This window comes from Cetorhinus maximus, chromosome 15, assembly GCF_964194155.1.
Source record: "Cetorhinus maximus chromosome 15, sCetMax3.hap1.1, whole genome shotgun sequence".
Lineage (NCBI taxonomy): Eukaryota > Metazoa > Chordata > Chondrichthyes > Lamniformes > Cetorhinidae > Cetorhinus > Cetorhinus maximus.
Genome location: NC_135893.1, coordinates 3,709,925 through 3,724,615, shown reverse-complemented (window position 1 = coordinate 3,724,615; position 14,691 = coordinate 3,709,925). Strand labels below are relative to the sequence as shown.

The following is a 14,691-nucleotide window of genomic DNA, read 5'->3' as shown; positions in this document are numbered from 1 at the left end:
ATGAGACTATGTCAATAGCTCTTTCATAGACCTGGTATAGCACAGTGGGCTGAATGGTCTCTTCACTGCAAAATTCTTTGATGCCAAGAATAATTAAATCTATTTCATAAAGAACCTTTACAGCTAAAGGGTGGGGGGGAGGGGAAGAGGGGCTTTCCTGACATCAGCCTAGGCTGGATTCTTAGTCTTACAGAATTAAAAGGATATGTTCAAACCACCGATTTCTAGTCTGAGTTAGCTGTCCTATCGAAGGTTATGCAAGCCAACAAAGGCCAAACTGAACCAGAAACACTCTGTATGGTTCCCCTAATACTTACTTTAACCAGCTGGGCCATCAGCGGAGATACAGTGCAAATTACTGAGAGTATATAGTCTATGTACAGACTCAAATTTCTTGTTTACTTTCCCATCAGGAAGACTTGCTGTGTTTTCTATGGTCAATAAGCTGCAACTGAGCACAACTCCAGAACTCTTAGGCCTCTGAAAAAATTCTCCCAGTTCAAGCTTCCAGTTCACTTGTGACTCATATGAGAAGAGAAAACAGGCTGTTTTATTCTTACACCTGGCTCCTATAAAATAAAGTAAGCTTATTGAACTACAGAAGCATGGAAGTTAAACTGGTGAGATTTCAGGTGAGTTGTGGGATGCCATTTGCTCAGTTCCTTTCCCCAGGCAGTAAGTAACTTATTTCATAAAATAAACAATATCACATTGGAACAATTTGTTAGCTGGGTCTATTCATTTCTTTCACACACAAAATGTCCCTTTTTCTTCCATTAATTTTCATCTCTCTCCTCAAAAACATGGGGAAGAGGCAGGAAATTGGGACCAGGTTATTCAATGTACTGAATTCAAATTTTTTTGTCTTCAATTACAAATCTTTTCCAGCCTCATCCTACCTGACTCTATCTAGACTTCAAACTCTGGCCCCCTGTTCACTACACTCTCAGCCACCACACCCCCGCCCCCAAACTTCATAGTCACTGCTAGGGGCAACCTGTCTCAGACCTACTCTCGCAAAATCCTCCTCTAGCCTTGCTACCTCTCCCCCCATCTTCAACCGCCTCCTCAAAACCTTCCTCTTTGGTCAACGTCTGTCCTTCAACTGCTCTGAAAATCTGTTAATTTCCTGGGAAACATCTTGGGACATTCATTGCATTAGGGTCACTTTATTAGTGCAAGCCGGGTTGCCCGAGTCTCCAGGAATTTATCCACTGGACTTTGCTGGAGGAAACTTAGGAGGGAAAAAAAAACACGGAGACATTAAAAAGGGATTTTTTCAGCTTATTTGAACATTTTCATTTACTTGTTATCTAAATCTTGGAGATGGAAAAAAGCTGTTACTTTTATTGGATGGGGCAGTTGAAAGTTGGAGGTCATGTGTTGAAACCTCTGAAGTATGTCCAGAGTTGGTAAACATCATCTGTGACTGGTGGACATTGGGAACAACGTGAAATCACTGGAGTGAACAAAATATAAACCATCAGGAGCCTTAATATATAAAATGCAGGTTAATTTATTTAGCAAAAGATTTGAAAAATAGTGTCTTACATATAACAACTTTACTAATGTTCAACAAATATCAAGTTTTATAAACAGAAAACATTATGATCCCAGTTACAATTCAGAAACCACTCACTCAATTTGCTGGTAATTCACAGTTCAGTGTCTGAACCTTTTCAATACAGCTCTACAACTCTCAGTTTAAAAAAAAACATCCAAAAATAGAGTAAAAACACAGAAAGGAAACTTCAGAAACACTGGGATTTTTCAAACTGGTTTTCAAAAAGAACTAAGTCGCTATAAATAGGTTACAATTCGCAAAACTCAATCAAATGAAACGAAGTCCAAGAACAATTGAAGATTAAAAGACAATTTAAATTAGTCAGCAAAAAAAATCAATGAGATATTTACATTTAAGTAGAAATTCTGATGTCATAAAATTGCACAATTAATGATATATTTACAAGAGGCAGTTGGTTTTACTGTGTAGTTGTTACACAAATTTGAACACATTTCCAAGTCGGCAAGGACTCCTTGTTAAATATTCTGATGTTACTGCGTGAAGTTTATACTCAGCTTACAATTATGAGGGAACAGTCCACTGCATTTCACACTTGCGTAAAGAAAATAAGTGGCACTGGTTAAGAATTTCATAAAATGTCGTGTAGATTTAAGTGAATTTGGAAAAATGGTCAACAGCGAGTAATAAAAACATGCTCATCCTTTATAAAAATGATAATTTACTTGGAGCTTGAATTCAGTTTTACTGTTTAGTTCAACAACCGAGAAAGAAAATTAATCCACAAGAGGAAACACTTGTCTTCACAGTTCACCATGAAATATTACAAGTTCAGAGGTTCAAGTGGATAACATTATCAGCATTCCACCCAAGGCAGCTAAGAAGTTTGATTAATAACATATAGACCTTCTCAATAAATTATTACTCAACAGTAAATGATCAAAGAAGATTCAACCAGCAAACCTTTGGAAGTTAAGAAAATCTTTTGAGTCGAGACACACTGAAGGTAGCGTTCTAATATAGCCTCACAAGGAAACCACAAAAGTGCAAGAGTGAAGATACATTGCAGCCTTGTCAAGACTGGATGGGTTAATAACACGCGCACAAATACATACACCAGTTTTCATGGCTTGAGATAGGAGGAAAGTGCATACAGCATTGTAGGAATGAGACATTCTAGTTTTTGGATTGGGAGGATTCAACATTCAGATGAGGCTGGTGCACAAACAGAGAAACTGGTTTAACCCATATTGGCAAGCACCTAATGCAAGCCTACCCACAGGACAGATTCAGGACTAAACACATACCATTCCATGACCCCTTCCTACACTACACCATGCAGGGGTTAAATTCGTTCACTCCACTGCCCCAAATTATGGTAGGAATCCGACATTTTCTGAAAATAAATCACTGCAACCCACAACAAATCAGTGGTGAAAAGACAAAACAAGATCTACATTAAAATAATTGCATTTATCTTTGCTGTGATCACTACTTTCAAGACACCATGATGGGAAACTTTAATTGCAACAATAAAACAGTGTATAACCAGGGATGTCCCTCTGCAAGCCTATGTCTGAGCCATTTTAAATAATGCCTGTCCAACGTCAAACTGATCTTCGAATAAGCCTCAATTTGTGGTTAGCACTCACTTCTACCGAATACTTTTCACAAAGTTCATTTCACATAAATATGCTACAAGACGAGTAATTGAATTAGTTACATTGACAACTCTTTGAAACTATGCAGTTCTGGTGCTACACCCTCAGTACAGTACAGGAAGTGGGTACCCACTGAAAGCAAAAACAGTCATCATTGGGTCATAAATGGAGATTCCAAGTCACCGTTCATTAATGGTGGAAGGAAAAAAAAAAGTGTGAATTGTGGAAATCTGAAAAGCATAACTGCTGGTTGGTGAACATCTGAAAGAGAAATAAAGTCCAATGACATGGATATGATCCTTCATCAGAACTTGGAGTTTTACATTTTTTAATTCTTTCACGGGATGTGGGCGTCGCTGGCAAGGTCAGCATTTGATGCGCATCTCTAACTGCCCTTGAACTGAGTGCATTTAATTGCCATTGCAGAAGGCATTTAAGGGTCAACCACATTGTTGTGGGCCTGGCAAGATAAGGACCCAGACCAGGTAAGGGCGACAGATTTCCTTCCCTAAAGGGCATTAGTGAGCCTGATGGGTTTTTACAACAATTGATGATGAGTAGGAGCTTTATATTCCAGGTTTTTTATTCATTGTGTTTAAATTCCACCAGCTGCCATGGTGAGATTTGAACCCGTGTTCCCAGAGCATTAGCCTGGGCCTCTGGATCACTAGCCCAGCGACATTATCACTACGCCACCATCTCCCCTGAACAGTGGCAAATAAACGATTAACCAATCTTTCTCTTTTGAAGGCTACTCAACAAAGTTGTGCATTTCCAGTTTTCTCTGTTTTTATTGGTCAGTGATAGAGATTAGAATCCCAATGTTGTTAACAATGATGAGAATCTCAAGTGTGTCTGGGAGTTGTGCAAAATAAAAATAAGCTTCTTCAAAATTGGAATATATATTGTCAGGTATTTTACTGAAGTGCATTTGGTTTATACCAGCAATAAATATCCAGACTATTGAAATTGGGGAACTGTAAAAAAGGCAGAGATATGAAATATTCCTCTACAATAGCTGGCTTCAGTCTGCATTTAAGAAAAATCATTCATGCAAAATGAGCCCCAGGCCTGCTGCATGGCTCAGCATAAGGTTTTCATGTGTTGCAGATACTCTCCCCATGCAAACCAAGAGGCTGTCAGCCTCAACTCCACACTAATCTCAGTGAATTGATCTCACCCAGTGCAACTACAATAGGGTCCAAAGATTTTCCCAGTGCCTGTGAGCTACAAAACGAAAGATAGTATAACAACCAAAACTCCTGTTTCCAATAGTTATCCAGTGAACTGCATTGGAAAGTGCACATATATGGAAATTGGGGAAGGAAAGAACCAGGCTGGAATGCCTCTCTATCCCCATACGTCTGAGAGATGATTCTCACCATCTACTCACATATAATGTATTTCTACATCACAACAGTGACTCCAAAAGTACTTCACTGGGTGTGAAGCACTTTGGAATGTCCAGAGATCATGAAAAGTGCTGTATAAATGCAAGTCTTTCTGTTACATGTTGGCACTTCAGTGACTGTACTCTATGGATTTTCAAGATTGGAGTGGGACCCACTCCAAGGTAAAGCCTGATATGTCAGTAAGGTATATTTACCTGCCCACTTAAAACTTGCCTTCTTTGGGACATTTTCTACTCTATTTAAAATAAAATAATTTGAACTTTCCTACATTAGTAACATAAACTAAAATGTATTTATAGAAGGGTAAAGAATACAAAATGCATTAGATTTAGCTTTCTCAAAGTGTTATTTCAATGCAGGCCACCATCCTGCACTGTTAGGGGCCTGAGTGTGTAATAGAATGTAAACTCAATTTGGAACTTCTGCACCAGCTAAACTGTCCCACTGTGAGTTAATGATTCTGGTTATACAATAAACCTGCTCCCTGTGTATAAATGAACAACACCTGCGGTGTTAATTAAACTGCCTGAACAAACAGGGCTTCCAATGAGTCTTCCAGAACACAACAACGTGACAATTAATTATTGCAAGTATTACAGCCTTCACACAACATTGTCTGGGATTTGCTGAAAACCAAAAGATGAACCAGTTTAATTCAGAATTAAAATCTTTAATTACTCCAAATTGAAGTTATTGCCGTGAACACAGACAGCAACCGAGAATTAAAGCAGCACCCCATCCTCACCCCATTATATACACACCTACCGCCAGGCAATGGTCGAAAAGATGTGCATTTACTAAGACCTGCGCTGTAAAATTCCATGATTTTATGATCTGAGCACATTAAGGCTGGTTTCAGAACTTATAGCGCTGTATCACCTTCTAAAAACAGTAGTCTGTTAATATCCAAAATTATTGCAGATTCCCATTTATCATCTAATTCTATTAGATTTTGTAACACTTGGAAGTTGATTGGAAGAAGAATCCTTAATGGTGGAACAAGAGCATTCGCACCTCACAGAGGTCAGACTGAATTCAACCACAATCAGCATTACTAATAATTACCAGAGGAACCATTGAAATGTAAGATTCAGCTTTATTTTTTAGCAAATATTTGAGGTGTGGGCTTGAGTAGTTAGCAGCGAGGTCAACCTCGACTGCAAGACCCAGTGCACTAGTCTTTACTTTCAGGCAAATATCTGGGACAGACCATCCTTGGTATGTAACTCACACTTCGATACAATCAATGGCGTCAGCCGGTCATGTAACTTATCCACCAGTGTGAAGACCACACTAAATGTTACAGTAAAGCAGCGAGATGCATCGATGGCCCAGCCTTTCCTTCCCTTTAACTTCCACTTCTTTCTTAAAGAGCTGGAAATGCTGGCTCACTGTGTGTGCATTTTCTTCTTTAAGTAATGCATGAGGGATCTATACCATGGAGAACATACCACTTAATATATAGCAGTATTTTAAAATCGAGTTCCTCTAGGCCTAGAGAGATTTGACAGATCAAATGTTCCTGACTCAGGCTCCTGGGAAGCCCACAATCAGCAACTCTAAATCGACACATGACCAACTTACAACACATTCAGATCTCAATAACATGGGGCAAGCAGCCAGACTGCCTTCCAAGCAGCAATTTAAGAGCCTTTCATCAATAAATACTAAAAGCAGCAGAAGCAAATGGAGGAAACAAATTATCCTTTACCCCTTACATAACTGATGTTCCTTTTGTTTGTTCTATTTTCTCAAAACTTTACAAGATTTTTTTTTGATCCAACAAATATTCACATTTATACTCTTCAATTCTCAAAGAATATATTATGCATTTCTTCACTTCTGACATTCAAGAGACTTGTTTAGGTGATAATGAACAGGCTGTGCTCAAGTCAGAGTTTTACAAAGTCAAAAATCATTTCAACTCCGAGGTAAAACTGACCACAAAACGTGCGCTGTCTCAGCAAATCCCCCTGACACAGGCACACCTTGGAGGGTCAACATTGCTGTCAGATCACAGGTTCATCATTCTTGTTTTATAAAAACATCACTTTAAATTGTTAAAAAAAAAACCACATGTAGAAAAAGAAAAGAGAAGACAGGGTAAGCAGGAGGAGAGAAAGAGAGTTTGTATAGGACATCCGACTAGACTCTCCCCAGGATCAGCTTGTTTGGGAAAGGCAGAGGGACATGTCGCCAAGTGCTGCTACCTCAGCTCCGATTGAAAACTGTTTCAGGAACAAATCCATATTTTAGTGCATTTCTTATAGCACAGAATTACTTGGAACGACTAAAAAAAACAGCAGGCAACTTACTTGCGTCCTTCCTAGATATTTCTTTCAAGCCTTTCGATATGAAACATACGCTTGATAAATAAACGAATTGTAATCATAAGGTATTAGAGCACCAAACACCTGCAACATTATCGATATGCTCCCTCCTGAGCTATTGTGTCTGTATTTGGTACTTTCAAACATTTGACTCATGTCGTCTTTAGCAAATCTGCACCGGTTGTCAGAACCTCAACATTCAACAAATGGCTGGGGAAAAGGAGAAGCTTCTGTTTGACTGTTCAACAGACAGGGGCAAAACAGGTCCTTGTGATGTGCAGGAATGCTCTTTGCAATGTTGCAGGTTTAAAGAAACACCATTAAAGATGGATTTTGCAGGCAGAATGCTGAGCCTGAAGATGCCATTCCATGCTCAGTAGTCCTCCACATCTGTGAGGTGACTTTGCTTCTTTCTCACGTTCCAGTGCAAGCACTCGGCCAGGCTATCGAACCAATCATTCACCGGGTCCCTGAAGCAGATCGATGGGACTGGGTAGCAGGAGGTAGTAATGGTAATACTGTTTCAAAGAAAAAAAGAAAGTACATTAATATGAACAAGTGCAAACCTTTCTCATGCCCTCCCACAGTGGCTTACATTATTCTACATAGCCACTCCTCTCTGCAATACCCTCCTCCATTCCAACATTCTGGTTTGGCTCCTGTCAGCATGAGCTATACTATCTGAGCTGTCAATATGCTGCTTCAATAATGCATAGTGTGTGCAACTGATAACAGTTCCAGCTGATGCCAGATCTGACCAATGTGCAAATGTAGGAGGATCAGCAGCTTTAAAACTACAACAAATGTCTGTGGAGGAGGCTGGGGAAAAAAGAGAGGAGATTTTATTTATTTAAAATGGGCAAATTTGGAGAAGACTATAAGACCCAATGGAACCAAATGTCTTAATAAAAATAAAAGCAGTGGATGCTGGAAATCCAAAACAAAAACAGAAACAGAAATACCTGGAAAAACTTAGCAGGTCTGGCAGCATCGGCTGCCAGGCCTGCTGAGTTTTTCCAGGTATTTCTGTTTCTGACTTAATAAAAACGTCTGCTAAACGTTTCACAAAGTACAAAACTGGAACAATGTCACTTAGGAGTTTCGCAGCTTCCTTCACTCACAGAACGAATATTACTTCAATTCAGATTTACATGCTCCATCAGTAGGCTAGCTAACTCGCGATGTGGGCTGTTAAAAAGTACCCTTTTATCCCATCTGGGCAAAGTAAGGATGATTCGCCTTCAGAGCGACTGTCACCAGGTGTACCTGGCAACTCCTGTTCCTGATTACCTGTCGCCATGGCAGATCTCTTGTCGCTTTCGTCCATCGAATGAAACCCATGCTGTATTCCTGGCATCAGGTGACAGCATAATCTGAAAATAAAGCCCAGGGTTTAGAACAAAGTTGTGCCTGAGTTACATCCATGAAACCACCATGGGTCAAATCTGCCATTTTCGTATTAGGTGAAAATGGGTACCCACTGGTGCTCTGCCCCAACAGACCACAGAAAATGTTCACGACTGTGTAAAAATATGTTCCGAATGAGGTAAGGATACATCACAACTGGCCTAGTGCCCCATCTGAATTTAATGTTTACACTGAATGCAGGAACAACATATTGGACCCATTGTGGCAACAGTTCTGCTTAACCCATGTACATTTTGAGCAAATATGCATGCAACATAATTAAGTTTAAGATGTTTAATTCCTTGCTAAGCAAGTCCGAAAAGTCACATCAATGGACCCAGACTCCTGGCTGGTGGTTCCCAAACATTCTCAACTTGGGCAAAGGGAGGGAGGAACTTACTAAAACAATTACAATCACCAGGGAAAGGGTACTGCAAAAATTATTCATACTAAAAGCTATGAAGTTCCCATATCCTGATGGACTTCACCCTAGGGTCTTAAAAGAAGTAGCTGCTGAGATAATTGATGCACACTTATTTCTGGGATGTTATTCACATCTACTACAGTAAAGACAGATACAAAATATCTGTTTAATTCATCCGCCATCTTCTTATTTTCCATTATTAATTCCCCAGGCTCTCTCTGTAGAGGACCAACATTCACTTTATTTGCTCTTTTTAGTTTTAAATACCTGTAGAAACTCTTACTATCCGTTTTAGTCATGGATAGTATGCCCTTCCCCTAGCGTCTTTCTTTCTCACTGGAATGTATCTTTGCTGGAGCATCACGAAATATCTCCTTAAATCTCTTCCACTGCATCCCTACTGCCTACTCTCTTAACCTAATTTCCCAGTTAACTTCAGCCAGCTCTGTCTTCATGCCCTTGCAACTGCCCTTATTTAAGTTCAAAACACTAGTCTTTGACTTGCTCTTCCCTCCTTCGAATTCAATCATGCTATGGTCACTGCTACATAGGGACACCTTTACTGTGAGGTCATTAATTCATCCTGTCCTGTTGCACATTACTAGATCTAGTATAGTTTGGTTGGCAGGTGCTGTTCTAAGAAACGGTCCCAAAAACACTCAGAACTAATCTTCCAGGCTACCTTTGCCAGTTAGATTCATCCAATCTATATGTAGATTAAAAATCACCTATGGTTATTGCCATATCTTTATCACAAGCCTCCATTATTTCTTCAGGTATACTCAGTCCTACAGTATGGTTACTGTTAAGGGCCGATAAACCACTCTCACAAGTGACTCCTTACCTTTACCATTTCTTATCTTTACCCAAACTGATTCTACATCTTGAAATCCAGAATTAAGGTCATCTCTCTCTATTGTACTAATGTCATCTTTAGTTAACAGAGCTACCCCTCCACCTTTTCCTAGCTTCCTGTCCTACCAAAATGCCACGTACCCATTGAATATTCAGGTCCCAGTGTTTGTTATCCTGCAACCATGTCTCTGGAAAGGCTATCAGGTCATACATATTTCTTTCGATTTGAGCTGTCAATTCATCCATTTTGTTATGAATGCTACGTGCATTCAGATACAGAGCCTTCAATTCTGTCTTCTTACCAATTTTGCTAACTCTGGCCTTATCTGCTGTTGCACTCGTAAGTTCGTAAGCTCTGATTATCACTTTGCTTATTCCTACCTTGCTCTCTTGCCTTGTCTTCTCTTTTTAATTCATCAACTTGATCCCTTGCCCGCATTATTTAGTTTGAAACCCTCCCTACCGCCTGAGTTATAAGCTTTGCCAGGACACTGGTGCCAGCACAGTTCAGGTGAAAACCATCCCAATGGTACAGCCCCCACTTTCCCCAGTACTGGTGCCAGTACCCCACGAACCAAAACCAATTTCTCACACACCGATCTTTGACATTTACCATGGGTAAAAAAACCTATGGATGCTGAACAGATCTGAGTTGTGTTGAGGTGGGACAACATGGGGAAGTTGTATAATTTCCAAACACTGAAAGGAGACTCCTGACCCCGTGGTCCTTGACACCAGCCTTAGGCCCATTCTCTCAGGGTCAAGCCAAGCAGGATAGTCATCGTCATGACAACAAATTGCAAACATGATATAGTGGGGATGTGTCCAGACTGAAGTCCTGCGCCTAGAGTTCACTTTATTGAATATTTTTATTTAAGCAATGATTGCTAAAGATGGGTTTGCATAAGTCCCTGAGCTCAGCTAACATGACCAACATTACAGACACTGGTAAGTCACAGAAGATTAAGTCACCTGGAGGTCCACTCCTGCTGGTACAACTATCGGTCTGAAGGATAAGGAATGTGGACAGATGGGTGTTATCATTATAGCAGGAACGTTGGGATGAATCATGGAAGCTCCTGCCGCTGCAGCGTAAGCCGTGCTCCCTGTCGGCGTGGAAACAATCACTCCTGAAACAGTAAAGTCCAACTGCATTAGGTAACACTCACCAAGGTTCCTTTGACAGCACCTTCCAAAACTGCAACCTCCTAGAAGGACAAGGGCAGCAGATGGATGGGAACACCTCCTACCTGCAAGTTCTCCTCTAAGCCACATAGAACTATATCACCGTTCCTTCACTGTCGCTGGGTCAAAATCCTGGAATTCCCTCCCTAACTCCTGTGGATGTACCTGCACAGGGTGCTTTGTGGCAGTTCAAGATGGCGGCTCACCACCACCTTCTCACATGGGCAATAAATTCTGACCTTGCCAGCGATGCTCAGATCCCATGAATGAATAAAAAAAAAGGTGCCAACACAGATGAGGCATCTCTGCCCCTGCATCAGCTCATCGGCTGTTGAAACCCTCATCCACGCCTTTATTTTAACCTCTAGACCTAACTATGCCAACACTTCCCTAGCCAGCTTCACTATTCACCTATCACCAAGTTGAGGTCATCCAAAACTGCTGTCTGGATCCTAACTTGCACGTAGGCATGTTCACCCATGACCCCTGTGCTCATTGACCTACATTGGCTCCCAGTCTGGCAACTGCTCGATTTGAAAATTCTCATCCTAGTTTTAAAATTCCTCCATGGCCTTACCCCTCCCCATCTCTGTCATCTCCTTCAGCCCTATAACCCTCCAAAATCTCTGCGCTCCTTCAGTTCCGGCCTTTTGATCATCCCCAATTTCCATTGTTAGCCGTGCCTTCAGCTGCCCGACCCCAAGTTCTGGGATTTCCTCCCTAAACCTCTGCTTTAAGACGCTTCTTAAAACCTACCCCCTGTCACCTCACTTAATCTCCTTATGTGGCTGGGTGATTTTTTTTTTAATATCGCTCCTGTAAGGTGCCTCTGGACATAACTGTATTAAAAGGTGCCATATAAACGCAAGCTGTTGCTGTTTGGTCAATCCTGTTACAGTGCGATTGATCTGCATTTAAATTCAACAATTGAGAGGAAAGTCTATTATCTCAATTGGTTGTAAGGTTCAAGTGAAGGGGAAACCAGTCTCAGGCATTTCACTTCAATCTTCGTAACACTTAGAGGTTACCCATCATTTTACCACAAGCAAAGATCAGGGGCCTTAGGAAAAGGCAGATATGAAAAACAAATAATTCCACACTGCTTAGAGTCAAGTTGCATTATATAAGCTTCAATCTGGATCAAGTCCATGTTATAATTGTCCTTGGAAGTACTCAATATTGATATTTTGCATCAAAGTTATAGAGTCGTGATGGCACAGGAGACCATTCAGCCCATCAAGTGCATGCCAGCTCTGTAGAGCAATCCAATCAGTCCCATTCCCCTGCTCTATTCCCGTAGCCCTGTAAGTTCATTTCCCTCATGTGCCCATCCAATTTCCTTCTGGAATCATTGCTCACTGCCACTTCCATCACCTTCGTAGGCAGCAAGTTCCAGCTCATTACCTCTTGCTGCATAAAAAAAGTTCTTCCTCACATCCCATCTGCATCTCTTGCCCAAGACCCTAACTCTGTGCCCCCTTGTTCCTGTATCATCAGCTAATGGGAACAGCTTTTCTTTGTCTACCTTACCTTAACCGGTCAAAATCTTGTAATCTCTATCAAATCTCCCCCTAAATCTCCTTTGCCCCAAGGAGAATAACCCCAGGATCTCCAACCTAACCTTGTCAGTAAAATCCCTCATCCCTGGAACCATTCTGGTAAATCTCCTTGGCTCCCTCTCAAAGGGCCCTTAGGAGTGCTCATCAGGTTCATATTCACACAGAAATTGAAAATCTCATGGAATAATAATCTCAATACCAACTATGTACTACTATAAGTAGTTGACTGAATAACTTATCTAACAGCAATTTTATCACATTATTAGTGGGGAATATTTCTCAATTTCTTTTCTGGATGGTAACTCAAAATTGATAGGAATCCACTGTATTTAGTGTATGTTAGCAACTCTGGGATATACTAAGATGTTTAAGAACATAAATAGGGGTAAGGCTATTCGGCCCCTTTGAACCTGCTCTGTCATTCAGTAAGATCATGGCTGATCTTCCATCTCGACTCCGCTTTCCTGCCCTATCCCATATCCCTCGATCCCCTTTGTGCCTAAAAATCTATTGATCTCAGTCTTAAATATAGTCAACAACTGAATATTCACGGCCCTCTGGGGTAGAGAATTCCAAAAGGTTCACAATCCTCTGAGCAGAGAAATTTCTTCTCATCTCAGCACTAAATTCTGACCCCTTATTTGCTACATATCAAAGATCTTTAAACAGTTGGTCTTATTTCCGATTATAAAATGTCAAAAAATAAAAAACAAATTCTGTTTACCCTGAAGTGACAGAACCTCCCAATCAATCTGCCACCTTGCGTTTGGGAAGTAAAAAATGAGTTGTCGATCACTGGGCGATTTTTCAAACAAATTCTCGAAAATAAGGCCATTTGTAGAATGTTATTTTGGAGCCTGCGTTAAGGTCAGAACTTACCATCTCCTTGAACGGTTGTTATAAGCCGTCCATTCAGGAACAAATCTACATTAGAGAGATATGAAGAAGGGCCTCTGTCAACCACTACCTCGTTCAGGACCTAAGCAATTGGAGAAAAGAAGAAGGAGTTTGTTATCCATTTTTCAGAAGTTAGATGCTGCAATGATTTCAATGACCTTCGGACTTCTGTTCACAATTTTGCTCAGACTAGGGAGTTGATTCAAGTTGCGCTGAGTTGGGAACAGCTTATACCCCAGGAGCAGGATTTGGCCGGGGGGGGGCGAGTTGGCGGGTGGAGGGGGAAGAGGGGGCGGTGGAGGGGTGTTCTGAACAGGAGAAAGGAAGAGAGCAAAGGAAAACCCAGTTATCAAAAACTAAAATCCTACATAGAACTCAGCAAAGTTTTATATATTTCTGACGGTTAGTAAAATGAACGTGTAAACATTTTCATGTAGGGGTTCTACAGGACAGTGCAGCAAAGACATACAAGAAATAAACATGTTGCACAGGAGAAAAATAAAACTGCCTAAAAACATGCATCTTTGAATCACTTTTAGAATCTCACAGCATTGTAAATGTGGCAGCAGACCATTCAGCCACCATATTGGACAGTCAACTCTGAAACGTACCAAAGGTGTCCTTACAGAACTCGGACAGACAACGGCATCAAAGAATGGAGATGACACAACAGCAAAACACCTGGCGAAACAATGTCCAGGTGACGCCAGAAACGGCTGAGGGAGGAACTTGAAGGAACTCCAGCCCAAAACACTGCCTCATTCCTCCCCCCCCACCCCATCTGCTGGGTAGCTTTTATTTAATTGAATTCTATCTGCGATTATACACGGTCACAATTTTATATCCTGGGCGATACAAAATTGCACTTTAATCTCAGGGCTGCCTGCGCGGACAAGTTACAGGCTGAATTTTACCTTTTGTCTTGATAATCCTATGGGAACTGTGTTTCATAGGGATCTGATAGAGCCTGAGAGTCACTCATCCTCTTCCTCTGACCCCACCCCTGATTTTTGTACCCGAAACAAGTGAGAATGGGTTGCTGCCAAGCCTTCAGTGAGAGTGAAGTGAGTGGCTCTGGATAACGTTCCTTTGATTCTCAGTGTGATGCAGCCAAATGCAGTAACTTAGTTTTTAAAAAAAGCAAATTCGTACCCACAACTCCAGCAGCTCTGCCTGTGGCTGCTCAAGTCCTGCTTCATTGCTAAACAAGACACCTGCCCTCCAATCCAGCCAAGATCAATCTCACCTGGTACTGCATTGCTCGCTTCCCCAAATCATTCTCTCCGAGCTTGGCCACAATCAGTCCGTTCTCCTCCACAACGTGCTCCTGACCAATCTTCTTTTCCCGGTTTTCTTTAATCACTTTGACCTTGAGACGGCTTCGCAGGATAATGGCTACATTCCCTGAAAAACAGTTAACGCATTGAGAAATTGTTTAC

The 14,691-nt window shown here is 41.1% G+C and overlaps 1 protein-coding gene across 4 annotated transcripts in view; it reads right to left on the bottom strand.

Annotated features, from left to right (window-relative positions):
* Positions 1-5,964: 5,964 nt before the first annotated feature.
* The window catches only part of LOC144690360 (NAD kinase-like), a 92,281-nt gene continuing 83,554 nt past the window's right edge, over positions 5,965-14,691 (bottom strand). For all 4 annotated transcript variants that reach the window (XM_078557773.1, XM_078557774.1, XM_078557775.1 and 1 more), the window contains 5 exons: positions 14,499-14,656; positions 13,235-13,334; positions 10,584-10,741; positions 8,216-8,298; positions 5,965-7,443 (listed from right to left, as the gene is read on the bottom strand). In XM_078557773.1, coding sequence (XP_078413899.1) covers positions 7,299-7,443; positions 8,216-8,298; positions 10,584-10,741; positions 13,235-13,334; positions 14,499-14,656 — 644 coding nt within the window. In that variant the 3' untranslated portion in view covers positions 5,965-7,298. The remainder of the gene's footprint in view (positions 7,444-8,215; positions 8,299-10,583; positions 10,742-13,234; positions 13,335-14,498; positions 14,657-14,691) is intronic.